The sequence below is a fragment of the Ascidia mentula genome, chromosome 4 (genome assembly GCF_947561715.1).
Source record: "Ascidia mentula chromosome 4, kaAscMent1.1, whole genome shotgun sequence".
Lineage (NCBI taxonomy): Eukaryota > Metazoa > Chordata > Ascidiacea > Phlebobranchia > Ascidiidae > Ascidia > Ascidia mentula.
Window position 1 is genome coordinate 12,430,687 of NC_138569.1, and position 14,847 is coordinate 12,445,533.

Genomic DNA, 14,847 nt, shown 5'->3' on the forward strand with positions numbered 1-14,847 from the left:
TTTTGTTACAGGTGCATTTAAAGTCGAAAAACTTCCATGATGAGTATTGCTTTGTTTCTTTGACTGTTGTCGCGTTGTTTTCTTTCGCACCTTTGGTTTATCAGGTACTCGATTGCCAGGTAAAAAAAGTTACCATCAACACTAGGCTACAATATGGTCTTCTTTTTCACAAATTTATACAAAAATCTTTGCAAACCTTGTTGCAGCGCTATGTTGTAGTGTTTTGCATAATTGCCTACGGGATTGTCTACTTCATCTACAATTTAAAACCAGCAAAACTCACTAATAATTCGCCAAAGCCAGGTTTATATACAAACCTTTCTATCAGTGCAGTGTTCATCAACAGTGAAAGACAGTAACTATAGACAGGAAGTTGAGATTGCTAAAAAAAAATGTGCAGCACGTTTTGCTTGTTAAATGTGGTTCACCTGGTAAATACGGTCTTTGTGAATCGAAAGAGAGTTTTTTTCTGGAAAGGTTTATCCTGTAACAAATTGCTTGCAAGCTTTTATACAGACTTGGGGACTCTGCTCTTTTTCAGGACTCTGCTCTTTGTCATGTTAAATGGAAAGGTTTTCTGGCAGAATGGCATGGAAAACACTACTCGGTTTTGTTCATTGCTTCAGGAACATTTTGCTTGCGATTGATATTCGGTTCCGTTCTGTTTGTTATGCTTTGTACTGCTCAGCGGACTTACCTGAAGGTAATGCAGAGATGTAAAAAAAAACAATTTCATTGCGAAATTGATTGCTGTCATGTCGTAGGGGACAAAAAAATTAGCTGGTAATTACGTCGAAAGCACTTAATTAAAACAGAACTGCTCTTCTGGTATAAATTAACGTGCTTTATTTGTCCGACGTTTCGTCTGCCTACAGCAAGTATGGAGGCGCAACAGAGCAAGTTGTTGCATGCTGCCGAAAATACACACATTGTTCCTTATTATTAAAACAACCTCTGTTTTTATGGATGTGGTGCGTCTCCAGGAATAGCCGTTTGGCTTAGTCCATTTCTTTCTCCAGAACTTGGGCTTTATTAAAGGCAACTTTATGTCCAAGTGTGGCGGAATGCTTTGCCAACGCGGCCAGTGATGCTCTCTTAATCGCGTCTTAAAGGTCCTCCCGGTTTCGCCGATGTACATGCCATAGCAGTACGTCAATTTATGTCAGAAGAGCAATCCTGTCAAAATTTTACCGTGCCTGGCAGCAGAAATAGCACAAAACTTAACTAAATAAACCTTTAACACCAAACTTTGCTTGTTGGTAAGATAATTTATAAATTTATTTGTCTTAAAATTTTAAGTTACAATTTGCTTTCATTCTGTAGCGGCTGCTGTTTGCCAAATATTTTACTCATTTGACGTCAAGCCGTCGAGCCAAAAAGTCTGGCATTCCTCATTTTCGACTGAACAAGGTAAAAATTAAATGTTCTATAAAAGAATGTTCTTTAAAAAAAAACGGGACATTAGCGGAATATAGCCAATTTTAACATTGATTAGCAAACAAAAACGTTGCACTATGTAAGTGTGTGTGGAATAAGTCGGGTTTCTTTAAAGTTTTTAAAAGATTTTGTTTCGATCTTATTAAAATAGTAAAAAAAAAATTTAAATGTTTTTGTGCGCTATATTCTTACATTTTCGCAACATAATCAGCGGTTCGAAAACCCTTCGCAAGAAACGGTTTACCTGATTAGAAGTCATAATTTTGTCGTTCACGTCCTTGAGCTTTGAGGGCCATTTATAGACAAAGACGATATAAGCCGGACATCAATACAGGATTTCGGGAGGATGTAGACGCCTTATAACGTACATTCTTGCTGGCAATACAAAATACGTTTTTACCAGTAGTATAAAATACGCCACAATATAGGTACCCCGTGAAACCTTACCGGGAGCTTGATGTTTCAAATCTTGCTCCGATTTGGCAGGAAAAATGATTGATCCAGCTAGGCTGCAATGCCTGGACTGCGAAGCCGTAAACCTATAATTATCGGTATATGTTGGCTGTGATCGCTAATCAGGATCTGTGCAGTGGGGCGATCTTGTCGATCATGCGTTCGCATCAAACATACTGCGTTGTTTTCACCAGAAATATTACTTTTACTATTTACTGTACCAAATCGTTGTCATTGTGATGATGACGATATGAATATTTTTTAGGTTCAACATATAAAAACCTGGTTATCAATAAGATCTTACCTTCGTAGACGTGGTCCACAGCGGTCAGTTGACGTTATAGTGTCTTCAGCATTTTGCTGCTCTTTGGCTTTACTTTGCTTTACAACGGTTCAGGCAAGATATAATATTTAAATTGATAATTTGTGCGTAAATATTGGACTAAATAAAGTTAATTTGGTTGAGAAATAAAATTCCATGCCTTTTTTATTGTCAAATATGAATACGTTTTCATAAAACTAAGATTTTCGAAAAGTAAGGTTCATATATTTGTATTCACAAAACATGAACAGCAAATCATAAAGAAACAAGATCGGGATCTTTGATGATCCTATTCAATAACGCAATACCTTGCCAGATGCCGGTAACAATCTTTGTAAAACATTACTATCAGCTGGCGGAATTATTTCGGCAGCGTGGGAATTAAGCCTAGTTAGGATTTGAGCGGCGAACCCTCACTACCAAACGCAACCCCAAAGAGCCTCAAATACGCCATAAGACTTTTTGCAACACGCGCACATGTGATGACCTCTCTGCGGAACAATCATTGCGGTGTTACGAAACGTGGCAAACATAGAAAACACTGTGCGGGAAAAATTGTTGGCAGTCGTAATACCTCGACATCAGCTCGCGCAGAATAAGACTATCCCTTAAACTTTCTTGGCGAATTCGACACAAGCAAGAGTTCGTCGTATATACGTCTGCAATTTAATTTTGTATTTCGCTATTGTTGTACTTAAAGCGACCCGTTAATATTTTTATTAGTTAGTATTCTTTTTTTCCGGCTGAATAGGATTCGTCTATTTTTATTATTGGTCTACGTCTGGGAGTGACAAAGAGTCATAATTATTATGAGCAACCAACATAAACAGGTCGATGATTCACCAGTTATAGAAATAAACCCGTAAGAAAGAGCTTCGACTAGTTCAAAAGGTGTGTGTTTTATTTACAGTTGATGAGTTCACAACAGTCATTCAAATCATCAAGGCTATACTGGGACTGTCTGCTACTTCTGATTGCTTTGTGCATCTTTCTCCTTAATTTTATAACAGTTGGTGCAAAAATAAACAGAAATTACACCAATGTTTCTGTTATATTAACAGAACAAATCAATCTTTATTTTCAGGTTGTTACATGGTGGATTGTCACTTGCATATAAGTTAAATACTGCTGATGTTTTTTAGATGGAAAAAAAGCCACACAAAAAAGAACAACTTCAACTAGTTAACTGCGTTTTGAGTAATGCAATAAAGCTTTTCAAGGTTTGGTATGATAAACCAGTATACTATAATAACGGTTACCACCGACCTAAACTAAAAAATATCTTGCTTTATTGAATCAAAATTGAGTGTACTCGTCAAGTGCAAAGTTTTGGAACTGAAGTCGCATGTGTTAGACAGACCAAAGTTTAAATACGATGATCTTTACCAGAATGATTTTTGTTTGAACTTTATGTTCATTTACGGTTTACCCCATTTGACAAGAGACAAGAGAGAATGCGTTTCGCCAATGCATTGCTTGAAAAATATAGTGCCTGTCAGTTTGTTTATTAGTGCTGTATAAATATTTTTTTATTAGATATGAACACCCGACTGAGATCGGATAGGCACCAGTTGGTTTATTATACCCGTTTAAAAAATAAATGATTTTGGATGTTTCGCAGCTTCCTTTTAGTCTTTTTTCATGACCTCCACTGTTACGCCGCACACTTTGGCAGCGCTTGCCAACTGCCAGTGTTCGTAAACAGTTTAACCAAGACAATAGCACTTTAGTGACCAACAAAGGCAGTGACGTACATACGCATTATTTCGTAAGTATAATGAGTGTGCTCCCATCACCCGTAACCAAAATAATGGCGGCGAGAATCTACATCCTCCCACGGAAAAATAGGAGCATCATAAAATGCGAATCCTATTTTTTACATTCACAAAAGATTCGAGCGACGCGTGCGTTCTTCAGAGTCCTTCTCCGTCGTGTACATCTCCGTTCGCTCGTTTGGTGTATCCCTCTGCGCGCACAATCACGCAAAGTTTGGGTATTGGTCGTCGTATAACCCCAGCCATCGTAGTCACCTCCACACTTCTGACAACCCCAGGCTTGTCATGAAACAAGCTTCGAACTCGACTCGATCGATTCTTTAAGGACTCGCTCAGCGCCCACAAAATTCGTCCTGTTATCTAAATACATATGAAAAACAGGGCAGCGGCGAGCAATGAAACGTCGCATGACGTTGATAAGCGCATCCGTTGAAAGATCCAGCGCAACATCCAAGTGGATCGCACGAGTAGTCATGCACGTAAAAACGCAGCCGTATTGCTTGACGTCGCTACGACGCGCTCTTACTGCAAACGGACCAAAAAAGTAAATTTCTGTATGCGTAAAAGGTGGTTCGTCGACTTTAAGTCTGCAGAGCGGCATACGCTGCTCTGCGCCCCTTTCTCCACGCCGTCGACAAACCAAGCACTTGCTCGGGACTCGACGTGTTGCCACCCGAGCATTAACGATCCAAATATTTTAACAAATAGAATTTAGCGTGTGATTAACGCCGGAATGGCCTACCTCATTGCAGTGGTAGTCGCTGATCAGCAGATCTGTTAGATGGGATGAGTGTGGAATGATTACAGGATGTCTCGCTTCATAGCTCATTGGGGCGTTTTCCAATCTTCCTCCCACTCGTTACACGCCATTCACCAGTACTGGATCCAGTTTGCAAATGAGCGACGCCTTGTCGCATGGCGGAGACCTTCTATTCGCCTTAATCTATTGGGGAAAAGTGCTGCGTTGTTCGTATTTCACAAGCGCGTTTTCGGCATCTCGTAACTCCTCTGCAGACACTGAGGCACTTGAAAATTTGCATATTTCCTTTTGCTATTTTCTTTGAAGGTACTTACGAACACGCAAAATCCAAGCAGTTGCGACCTTTAGACGTCTACACGACGAAAAGTATTCCATGAACTGGTCAGTTGGTGCTTTATCCGTTGTGGTAAAAAAGACTCCAACATCTGTGGCAAGGCAATACTCTTGTAAATCGTTTCTTGGGCAGGTCCCTTTGCAAACAAATTGGGCCATTTATTTGAGCTCATTTTTAAAAACAGACGCCCGTCGTGCCACATTCTTAACTTCAGAAATGCTTCTGCCGTCATTCCACGCGAAGCTTAATCTGCCGGATTTCGTATGTGTTGTGACGTGTCGCCAGTCGTGCACAGACGTGTACCCCTCAATTTGCGCCAAACAATTAAGCGAAAACACCGGAAAACATTTGCTGTCGGCGTTCAATGACTGCAAAACGATTAAGGAATCCTTCCAAAACACGCAAGGGCAGTCCTCTAAACACAATTCTTTTTTTAACTATGCGAGACAACTTCACAGCATCCTAAGCGGCTTCCAATTCCAGACGAGGAATGGTATGCTTTCCATTTCCCGATAGCAATGACTTCCCCATGACAAAGGAACACGTTATACTGCCGTCTTCGGCCATACTTCTGAGGCAACAAACGCTACCACGAGCGACAGACGAAGCATCACCAAAACACATGAAGTTGAATCCCAGACACGTTTTCTCCGGGTTGAAATCAACTCGGAAATCTTCACGTCGTGGAGTCGAACCAAGCTGTCGCTCCACCTTTTCCAACGCGAGCGATTGTTCCATGGACTTCCTCGTCCCAATCGAGCTTCTGGCGGCACAGTTCTCGGTAAACCAGTCAAGCAAGTACAACCGGTGCGACAAACCTTAGTGGGTCGAACAGTGAATTTGTTTATGGCAAGCATTCCGCTGCGGGACAGAGATTTGTCAGGCAAATCGACATTAAACCTGAAATCATCATCAGCAACGTTCCGACCGATCCCAAGGACTCTTTCCTGCACTTGACCAAGAAGCGCAACGTCCTGTACTGCTTTAGCCCTTTCTTCATGTGGCACCGATTTCACTACTGCTTTGCTTGTTGATATCCATTTTGTCAATTTAAAACAACCCGTTGCCAACAGGTTTCGCAGGTCCTCGACCAATCTTATCCCGGCCGTGTCATACCATCAACATAGAAGTTGTTTCGGACGACACTTGCCACTCGCGGATCAAAGAACTTCCCGTGCTCTTTGGCGGTTTGACGCAAACAAAACGTTGCACAGCTCGGTGACGATCTTGGCGGCGCAACCGTACACGATGCGAACCTTCTCTGGTTTCTTCGGATTAGTCACCGGGTGATGTGGGAGGTACTATATTCGATTTTTTGTCACAACTTGATCCTCGGGGATTTCTTCGACGTGCCCTTTGTCCAAGAGGATCTTCATGTTATTCACGTACTTCTCGCACATCGCCTGGTCGCTTAGAGGTGGTCGTTTCAGTACCTTCAAGCGACCTTGAGCCATAGGCAAGTTGTTACGCATAACGTTACAGCTCTGCTTCCAAGGAAGAGGAAGTTGATAGTGGTCGTCCACAAACTCAGCTGATCTGGTCATCATGTCATAAGCGACGACATCTTCACGTGAGTACTTAATTCCGAACTCAGATGCTTCTTGATTGTTTTTCAACCAGTAGAGGAGTGGTTCCACGTCACACAAACCAGCATCTAAAGACGGAAACGCTTCGCCTTCATCAGTAACGATTATGTCTTCCAGTGCAACAGGACTACCGTGCGCACCCAACAAAAAGTTAGACGTAACTACGTCCTCACTTGACGCTTCCAGGGAAAGTCCTTTCAGTAGACATCCCAGCGGCGTCTTTATAGCATCGGGACATTCGCGCGAGTCGGGAGCGAAGCGACTTTCCAGGCACCTTTGTGCTATCGCGTTGTCGTTTCCAATCAAAAGTATCACTGAACCTCCATCGATCCTCTGCAGGTCGACTCCACGCAAGTGCTCGTAGCTTTGCAACTGGCCATCTTGCCTGGTGCTACTGGGATCCTGTCCACAAGCACAACCTCTGACAGATATAGACTTTCCCCTTATTTTAATGGTTTAACAGCAAGTGACACTGAACTTGTATCGACATCCACCGGTTCATCGGTCGTCATGGTGCTCATTTTAAAGCGTACACCTGCTTCCGTTGTTGTCTGTAGCTGCTCGGCCAGCTGCTGTTCACAAAACGTCAGATTAGATCCCGAATCGAGTAGAGCATAAGTTTCCACTTCACATTTCCCGTTACTGAAGCGTACGAGTACAATATCGAGATAAGCGGAGCACGTTTCAACTCTCTGGCCCCGACGAGGAATAAATACAGTCGGCGCTAGTACTCTGTGTAACGTTTGGTTTTTCTTCCATTCGAGACTTTTCAGCACACTTCGAGTCATAAAGTACCGCGCGTGGTGATTGATGCTACGGCATCCGTCCTTGTGTTGCGTTCCCATCCATAGCACAGCCCTTCAGGCTTCGCACGAACTTCCTTCTGTCATCTTACGACTTTCTTTTGAAGTTGTTGCAGTCTTCAAACTTGGGTTACGGAATTATTTCGGCAGCTTTGCAATTAAGCGGTTAGATGTTTTTGGGTGGCGATGTTATCCCCCAATTAACCCTTCCACCTACTTCGGTACTTTGCACAAAACTGCCTCCCTAATTCTGATACTGCCCAGAACCCTGCAATAACGGCTCACCACAAAGCCAAAGTAACCCAGGCTGATTTAACTTTTTGGACGTCGTGTTAAACTAAAACGATTAAAAACAATACAAAACGCCACTAGTCAAGATCCCAACAATTCACAACACTGTAACAAAGATGCTAACCACGCGACGCCCAGAAGAAGACTCCCCGTTTTAGAGAAAAACGTTTCGTACTCAAAAAGGACCAACCAATTAGGACGCGCCTTCCCGACACGCGGCACATCCGGGGCATACAAAAATAAGCGGAGCTTTAAATAATAGGAAAAGAGGGGAGACGAAGGTAATAAAATAGTGTGGTGAAAGTAAGTGAAGTGCGAGACTTAAAACGTGGGTAAAACAATATATTAAATGAAGTGGTACCAACGAAAGAAAACAGTGAAATTACAAGGTGCCAGGAAGAAAGGTAAAAACAATGAAATACAAACAATAACCATAACTAACAAAAGTGTACGGTGACGTGGAGTAAATAAAATTCGTTACACTTGTGTACTTTGTAACAGAACAAGCACTGATTTGAACTTTTTGGAAAAAAAAAAGTTTCAGTCGTGACATTGCAAACCGCCACTCGTTGCCGTTTCGTCGCAACATTAGATGGTCGGTCTGTGGTGTTCTGAAACAAGCATCTTCCAAAGACTGAATACGCTTCACGACTTCGCTCAATTACGTAGCTAGCGAAGTCCCTAAATGTTGCGACACGACCTATTTTGTCCTGAACGCCTAGTGAAACGGTGACCCACCTTTCCTGAAGCTTGCGTGACAACTTCTTGGCGACCGAGGAGATGAACCCAACCGAATCCATCGCGCACGTTCCTACCATTTTCTCTAGGGACGAGCAACAGTTGCGCAAAAGAACGGCTATCTTTCCAAACCCTCTGTGTCGTTATCATTTAGCTTGGGTGTGTCCGTCAGGCGACTTTACAGCGGCGCGCGATTATTTGAGGTTGTCCATACCTGTCATATAGTTCTCGTTGAGCCATGTCATGTCCCATCATCGGATTTTTATTGGAGGCATGACGTAGTATCTTGTTATGTACTGGTTTGGTGCAGTGTTGCAGCAAATAAATGAGTTAAAGTGACACGAATCGACCCTGACAGCTATATGAAGTTGGTAACGATTGACAAAACTCCAATAATCCATTGGATCCCCGTCGAATTTCTCGACAATACGTTTTGGAAGAAATCGCTCAACAACCTCTGGTTGACAACAGGTCGTTAAGTTGGGTAGTCCGTTGTATGGTGATGTTCCAACCCGAGCAGGTTCATGATATTGGCTTTGTTTCCATGGTTGCCCGGCTGTAAGCCATCGAAGATCACCGCAATCCACCTGAGGGTTTTCGGTCGGCTGTGCTTTTACGGCTCCCTCTGGTTTGCTAGTACCAGATCTATCTATAAGAGGTGTCGGAGATTCAGAAAAGCCAGGGTGTTGAATCCCTGGACAATACCTCCCATCATTGGATGCTTGTTCCCAAGCCTCAAATTCGACCTTAGCGAGTTCAAGTTTTTGGTTGGCCAGTTCGCGCTCGAGTGCGGATTTTCATTCTTCCAGCTCTTCGCTCTTAATTCTCTTTCCTCGAGCTCTCGTTCTACCTTTTTTCTTGCTTCTACTTTATCTCTACCCTCTCGCTCTTGTCGAGACTCGACTTGAGCGAACTGCAGCTTCTCTTTGCTCTCTTTTAATGTAAGACTACGAAGAGAGCTCGTTGTTGAAGCAATGCTGCTGGGTCCAGATGTTCGGTGATACGAACTCGGGTGTATTTATACTGGAGCCGACGTACTACAGTGAGCAGCCTCAGATGTTTGCTCCACCCATTGATTCACTCTATCGTCAGGGTTCGGTTTGTCCTCGGCAGGATCCATGTTTTCATCCACCGAACGACCAAAAAGTTCGCAAATGTCGAGTTGCCAAAAGACTCGTCAAGGAAGGTTCGAAAACGATGTTACGCCGCACACTTGGGCAGCGCTTGCAAACCGCCAGTGCTCGTAAACAGTTTTTTTCCAAAGTCAAAAGACGTGCGTCACGCAAAATAACGTGGTTTTCTGTAACACAACATTTGGGTACATGACATGACTAAACAACAAAACAGCGCCACACAACCGAAACTCATTTTGTTATCCATCTCTTTAAAATCGCAATAAATTTAAACAAAACATGTGTTGGAATGCATCTGATCCTATCATACAACCTTTTATTGGCACTGAAAGAATGCTATACCAACTGCTTAAAGTTGATTTCGATGACAATTAACAAATAAAACAAAAACTAGTACAGTTTGAACTATGATTCTAAACTATACTAAATTTTGCGTACCAGTGTTGCATGCAGTAAAAAAGTTTCGGTTTCGGCCGAATTTTGCAAAAATATGCGGCCGAAACCGAATAATTAATAAAACCTAGGTTTCGGCCGAATAAATTCGGCAAACCGAACTTTCGGTGCATCACTAATTTAAACAGCGTAAATTATGTTAACCGCCTCCCTATTCAAATAGAGTCTTATTCAAATAGAAACTATTAAAGTAGAGGTTAAACAGAGCACATGCACCACGGCCAAAACACAACAACTCAACTAACGAAAACGAAAGAAAGCCCGCCGACAATGGCACTTTAATGACCAACGCAGGCAGTGACGTACAGACGTATTATTTCGTAAGTATAATGACTGTGCTCCCAGCACCCGTAACCAAAATAATGGCGGCGAGAATCTACATTCACAATGATGACCTAGCCGCAATCGCCTGCCTACCTTTAATGGTTCAACACGAAGCAGGCATTTACTTCACTGATTGTAACGGCAGAATTTTGCGCTCCTGGCACCAACGCTGTCGTCACACTAGATCAGTGGTTCCCAAAGTGGGCGTCAGCCCCCCTAAGGGCGTTTGCAATCCTACGGGGAGCGCTGGAGACTGAATGGGCGATTGGGGGGCGCTTGGGGGGCGCTTGGTGACATGGCAAATTTTCTCTTACAGCGTAAGTCTGTGTTTCCCAACTGGTGGTACGTTTACCACTGGTGATATGCAAACCCATTCCAGGTTGTACGCGAGCACCTTTCCGTAATTTACTTAGCTTATGCTTGGTGGAACGTTATTTCACCGCATTCACCACTCTTTTAGATGGAAAAAGAAATCGTCTTGATATCGACAATTGACGAGAGTTACGATTGTTTTTGTCCAAAATGAAACCTGATGTTGAGAAATTGGTGACATTGCACCAACCTCACCCATCGCATTAATTGACAAGCAACAAATCAATTCATTGTGTTTTTTTGTCTGTTCTGTTGGGCGTTCTTAAATGACTAAGGTGTTTGGGGGACGGTACAGAAAAAAGTTTAAAAAAACACTGCACTAGATGGTTACAGAACTGTCGGGTATTCAGCACACACTTATTATCACGAACATACTACGAAACAGATCACACGGTTTTCACAACAGATCGCGAACCAGAACACGTGTTTCTGTCAAGAAAACATGCATTTATCAGCCCAGTTATTCACTGATACTAACATTACGCGGCAATAAGAAATGAACTTACAAGGGTTGTAGTGTTAACATTTCGCATCATCAATAGGCCTGACGTTTAGATGGAACTTATTTACTAAAACGAGTGCAGCAGAGCTTCATATCATTTTATGGGGAAAAATTTCCGTTTAGGCAAAGCAGAAATTGTCGAACAATCTAAGTTCCTAAAACAATGCATTTTCAGCCAATCTTTACCTGCAGCGTTGTGACGTCAGACCCATTGTTGACGCGAGGTCGAAACTAGGGATGCACCGAAAGTTCGGTTTGGCGAATTTATTCGGACGAAACTAAGGTTTTGGACAGCTGAGAAAACTTTTTTACTGCATGCAACGCTGATACGAAAAGTTTAGCATAGATTAGAATCATTGTTCAAACTGTACGAATGTGTTCGTTTTATTTGTTTATTGTCACCGAAATGATGAAAATCAACTTTAAGCAGTTGGTACAACAGTCGAGGTTATTCTTTAAGTGCCAATAAAAAGCTGTATGATTAGATCCAATCCAGCACATGTTTTGTTTAAACTTATTGCGTTTAAAGAAATGGATACCAAAATTAGTTTCGGTTTATTCAGCCGAATTCACATTGTGTTTCAGCTCTGTCTGTTTTACCAGGAAATCGAAACACCCTACAACTTATATGGATTGACAATGAATCCCTTGTTATACAACATAACTAAAGTAGTTATTTTGTCAGCATTTTCTGGAGTTATGAGTGAAATGCTTGGATTTAAACTCAAGTTAAGTTTGCCGTTTAATTAGTTCAATCAACACTGTTATACTAGTTGACAAAGTGAATTTCATTTTACAGGTATGGAAAATCAAGACATAAACATCTATCGATAAATTAGAAAATCAGCTTTTGTTGTATTTTGCGGATATAGTTGGTTTCAAAATATATTGCTTCCAAAACACATCTGCTTTTAATGGGAATTTAAGGAGTCCACCAAACAACTTTGGAGGTGATCTGCATTAATACAAATGATGAGGCTTGAGTCGCAAGCTTATAAGGGGGCACTTCAAAAGCAAAACAAATATTTCAGGACCTCGTAATTGAATCAAAGGAATCATGTTTCCAGACTCTACAATAATGCACCATATTTATGGTATGCATTTTTTTGCTTAGGTACCCAAAACAATGTACAACCCGGAGGTCGAAAAAAGCACTTTTATATAGAAACTAATTTTGACCAGAATGTGTAGTCGAGGGATGGATCTTACATAAAACTACAAATACATGGGCCCTAAAATGATTCATTTTTCTGTAAATGCAGCATGAAGTTTCAGCTGATTATTTGAATACATTTTTTGAATACAAAACACCCATCACAAAGAAACTAGCTGATTTAAAACGCCACAAACCACACCACAACTGCCCGAAACACGCTCCAACTCGCTAATGCATGTTAAAAAGGTCCCTATGCCTTGACCACTGAGTTTGTTATACGTGCTCTTTACATTGCAGCAGAGATACAAGGTGGGCATTTCCTGTCGGAAAAACTTAATTTAATACAAATACGGTCTTCAGTCGCATTAAGACAGTGCTCTTTTTTAACAGCATACAGGGTTCCCGGAATACTTGCCCTATTGAGAGAATAGACAGTCCTAAGTTGAGAGGTAAAAATAATGTCCAACCGAGGTGTAACGGTAGAATTTTCGGGCGCCTAGCAGCGCATTGTCGTCAAACTAGATAGTTACATTCTTTTTCAATTCTAGTAAGCTCGTGTATTCATCACACATTCACGGTCACACTTACTCACGAACATATCACGAAACAGATCACTTTGGCTCACGTATATAATAGATTGCGAACCAGAGCACGAACAGAGACACGGTTTTCTGTAAAGAAAACATACTGTGATAGATGCCGGCTCTTGTCAATGTGCTTCACGTCTGGAAACATACCAACTAACTGCTGCAAATAGACAATGACATTTTGAACATATCACGCAACTGCTGAATTAAATAGCAAATCTGGCTTGGCAAGTTGCTATACTTTTGCATTGCGATGGGCAAGACGCTCAGGACATATTTTTGAACTTTGTTATTTTCCAATGAAGATGATGACAAAGATGACAATTGTGAAAATGTTTTGAAATAGTTTCGACACTGTGAACCCCAGCGAAACTGTGTTTTCCAGACATACAAGCTTTGGAAAAGAGACCAAAACGAGGGTGGGTCGTTTGATCAGTGGAAAAATGAATTGTGAGAATTGTTGAATGGCTGTGAATATGGTAAACTCATAGGATAGACACCTTGGGGACAAAATTGTGTTTGGCATTTCAAATGGGAGTGAAAGAGAAAGATTGCTAAAAGATGCTGGTCTGACACTGGCCTACTAAGCTACACGTATTTTTCAGGCTATAATAGTCAATTAGACAGTTTTTCCGCGAATCGAATCGATGAATCGACATAATTTTGTAGTGTATTTTTATCATTCAGCGGGTAATGCTGGCTATAGAGGACATTAATTTGATGATTATTGACAGGTTCGCCAGCGTTGGGCCAGGTAAACCCAGGGTCGTGAGTTCAAGCCTCACCGGGAACTTAATTTTTCAGATCTTGCTTTGACTTGTAAGTGGCTGATGCAATGGCAAAAAACATTGCTGCGTTTGATATACACTGATCTCTATTGATATTATACCACTGCAATTATTACTGTTATCACACTAGTTTTTTGTGTAAAAAAAACGGTGATTTAAAACGAAAGCCTTCCGCGGGTCACAAAACTTTGGTACTCCTACTCTTTTTCGATATACGTTAATAAGAGTGTGCTGTGCTACTAATCCACACAATTCCTCAGTTTTGTCGACAGCTTAAGCTGTTTGCAACCACAGCGGTTGCAGAAACAACATTATTTGCGTTTTAATGCGTTAGCTATCTATCTTTGAGATTATAATAAATTGTTCTGTAGTTTAGATGAGGTCGCAAAATTAACGAGACGCAATGCGCAGAACAATATCACCCTTGGTTTAAATTTCGAATGACATAAAGGGAACAAGATAACTAGGATACTACGATAAACTACTGATAGCGGTAGCGTTACACTTCAATGTGACAGTTTGCTGGCTAGAAGAGATGACGGGATTCTGGTCAGCCAATAATGGTAACAGTAAAATTACCAAAACAGCAATATTTTTGTAATTTTCATATCGTCACGTGGTCGGGGATACTTATGACATCATAGCCAAAAATGGCGAGAAGACATCGTATTTTGAGTTTTAGGCAAAATTGTGAAGTTGCAGCAAAACTTTATAGTGAAAATTGATTAGCGTACGTGCGCATATGGTATTTTGGGTTAATCACTTCGCTCTCTCTGACATATGTGCAAATCGGCTTTGGGTTTTAATTTCACATCGACGTTTTTAATAGGCCTATTCCGCCCATATTCGCATTTTTTCTCATTTCGATGATATTATAAATATCGCCACGGCCTTAAGCTAAACAGAAAACGAATATAGACAACTCACTGAGCGAAGAGGCCAAAGTTACGCGCATACTAAGAAACATTGTTGGGAGAAAGTTGCATCGAGTGCTTACCTGTATTGATCTAAGGTAGTTTCTTGATCGTTTCAG

At 41.5% G+C, this 14,847-nt stretch overlaps 1 protein-coding gene across 1 annotated transcript in view; it reads left to right on the plus strand.

Moving 5' to 3' along the window:
• Positions 1 to 14,847, plus strand: part of LOC145898099 (protein PHTF2-like) — a 41,417-nt gene that overhangs the window by 23,308 nt on the left and 3,262 nt on the right. The window contains exons 8-14 of the mRNA XM_082986535.1: positions 12 to 119; positions 542 to 703; positions 1,324 to 1,410; positions 2,156 to 2,287; positions 3,123 to 3,296; positions 3,355 to 3,432; positions 11,887 to 12,016. Coding sequence (XP_082842661.1) covers positions 12 to 119; positions 542 to 703; positions 1,324 to 1,410; positions 2,156 to 2,287; positions 3,123 to 3,296; positions 3,355 to 3,432; positions 11,887 to 12,016 — 871 coding nt within the window. The remainder of the gene's footprint in view (positions 1 to 11; positions 120 to 541; positions 704 to 1,323; positions 1,411 to 2,155; positions 2,288 to 3,122; positions 3,297 to 3,354; positions 3,433 to 11,886; positions 12,017 to 14,847) is intronic.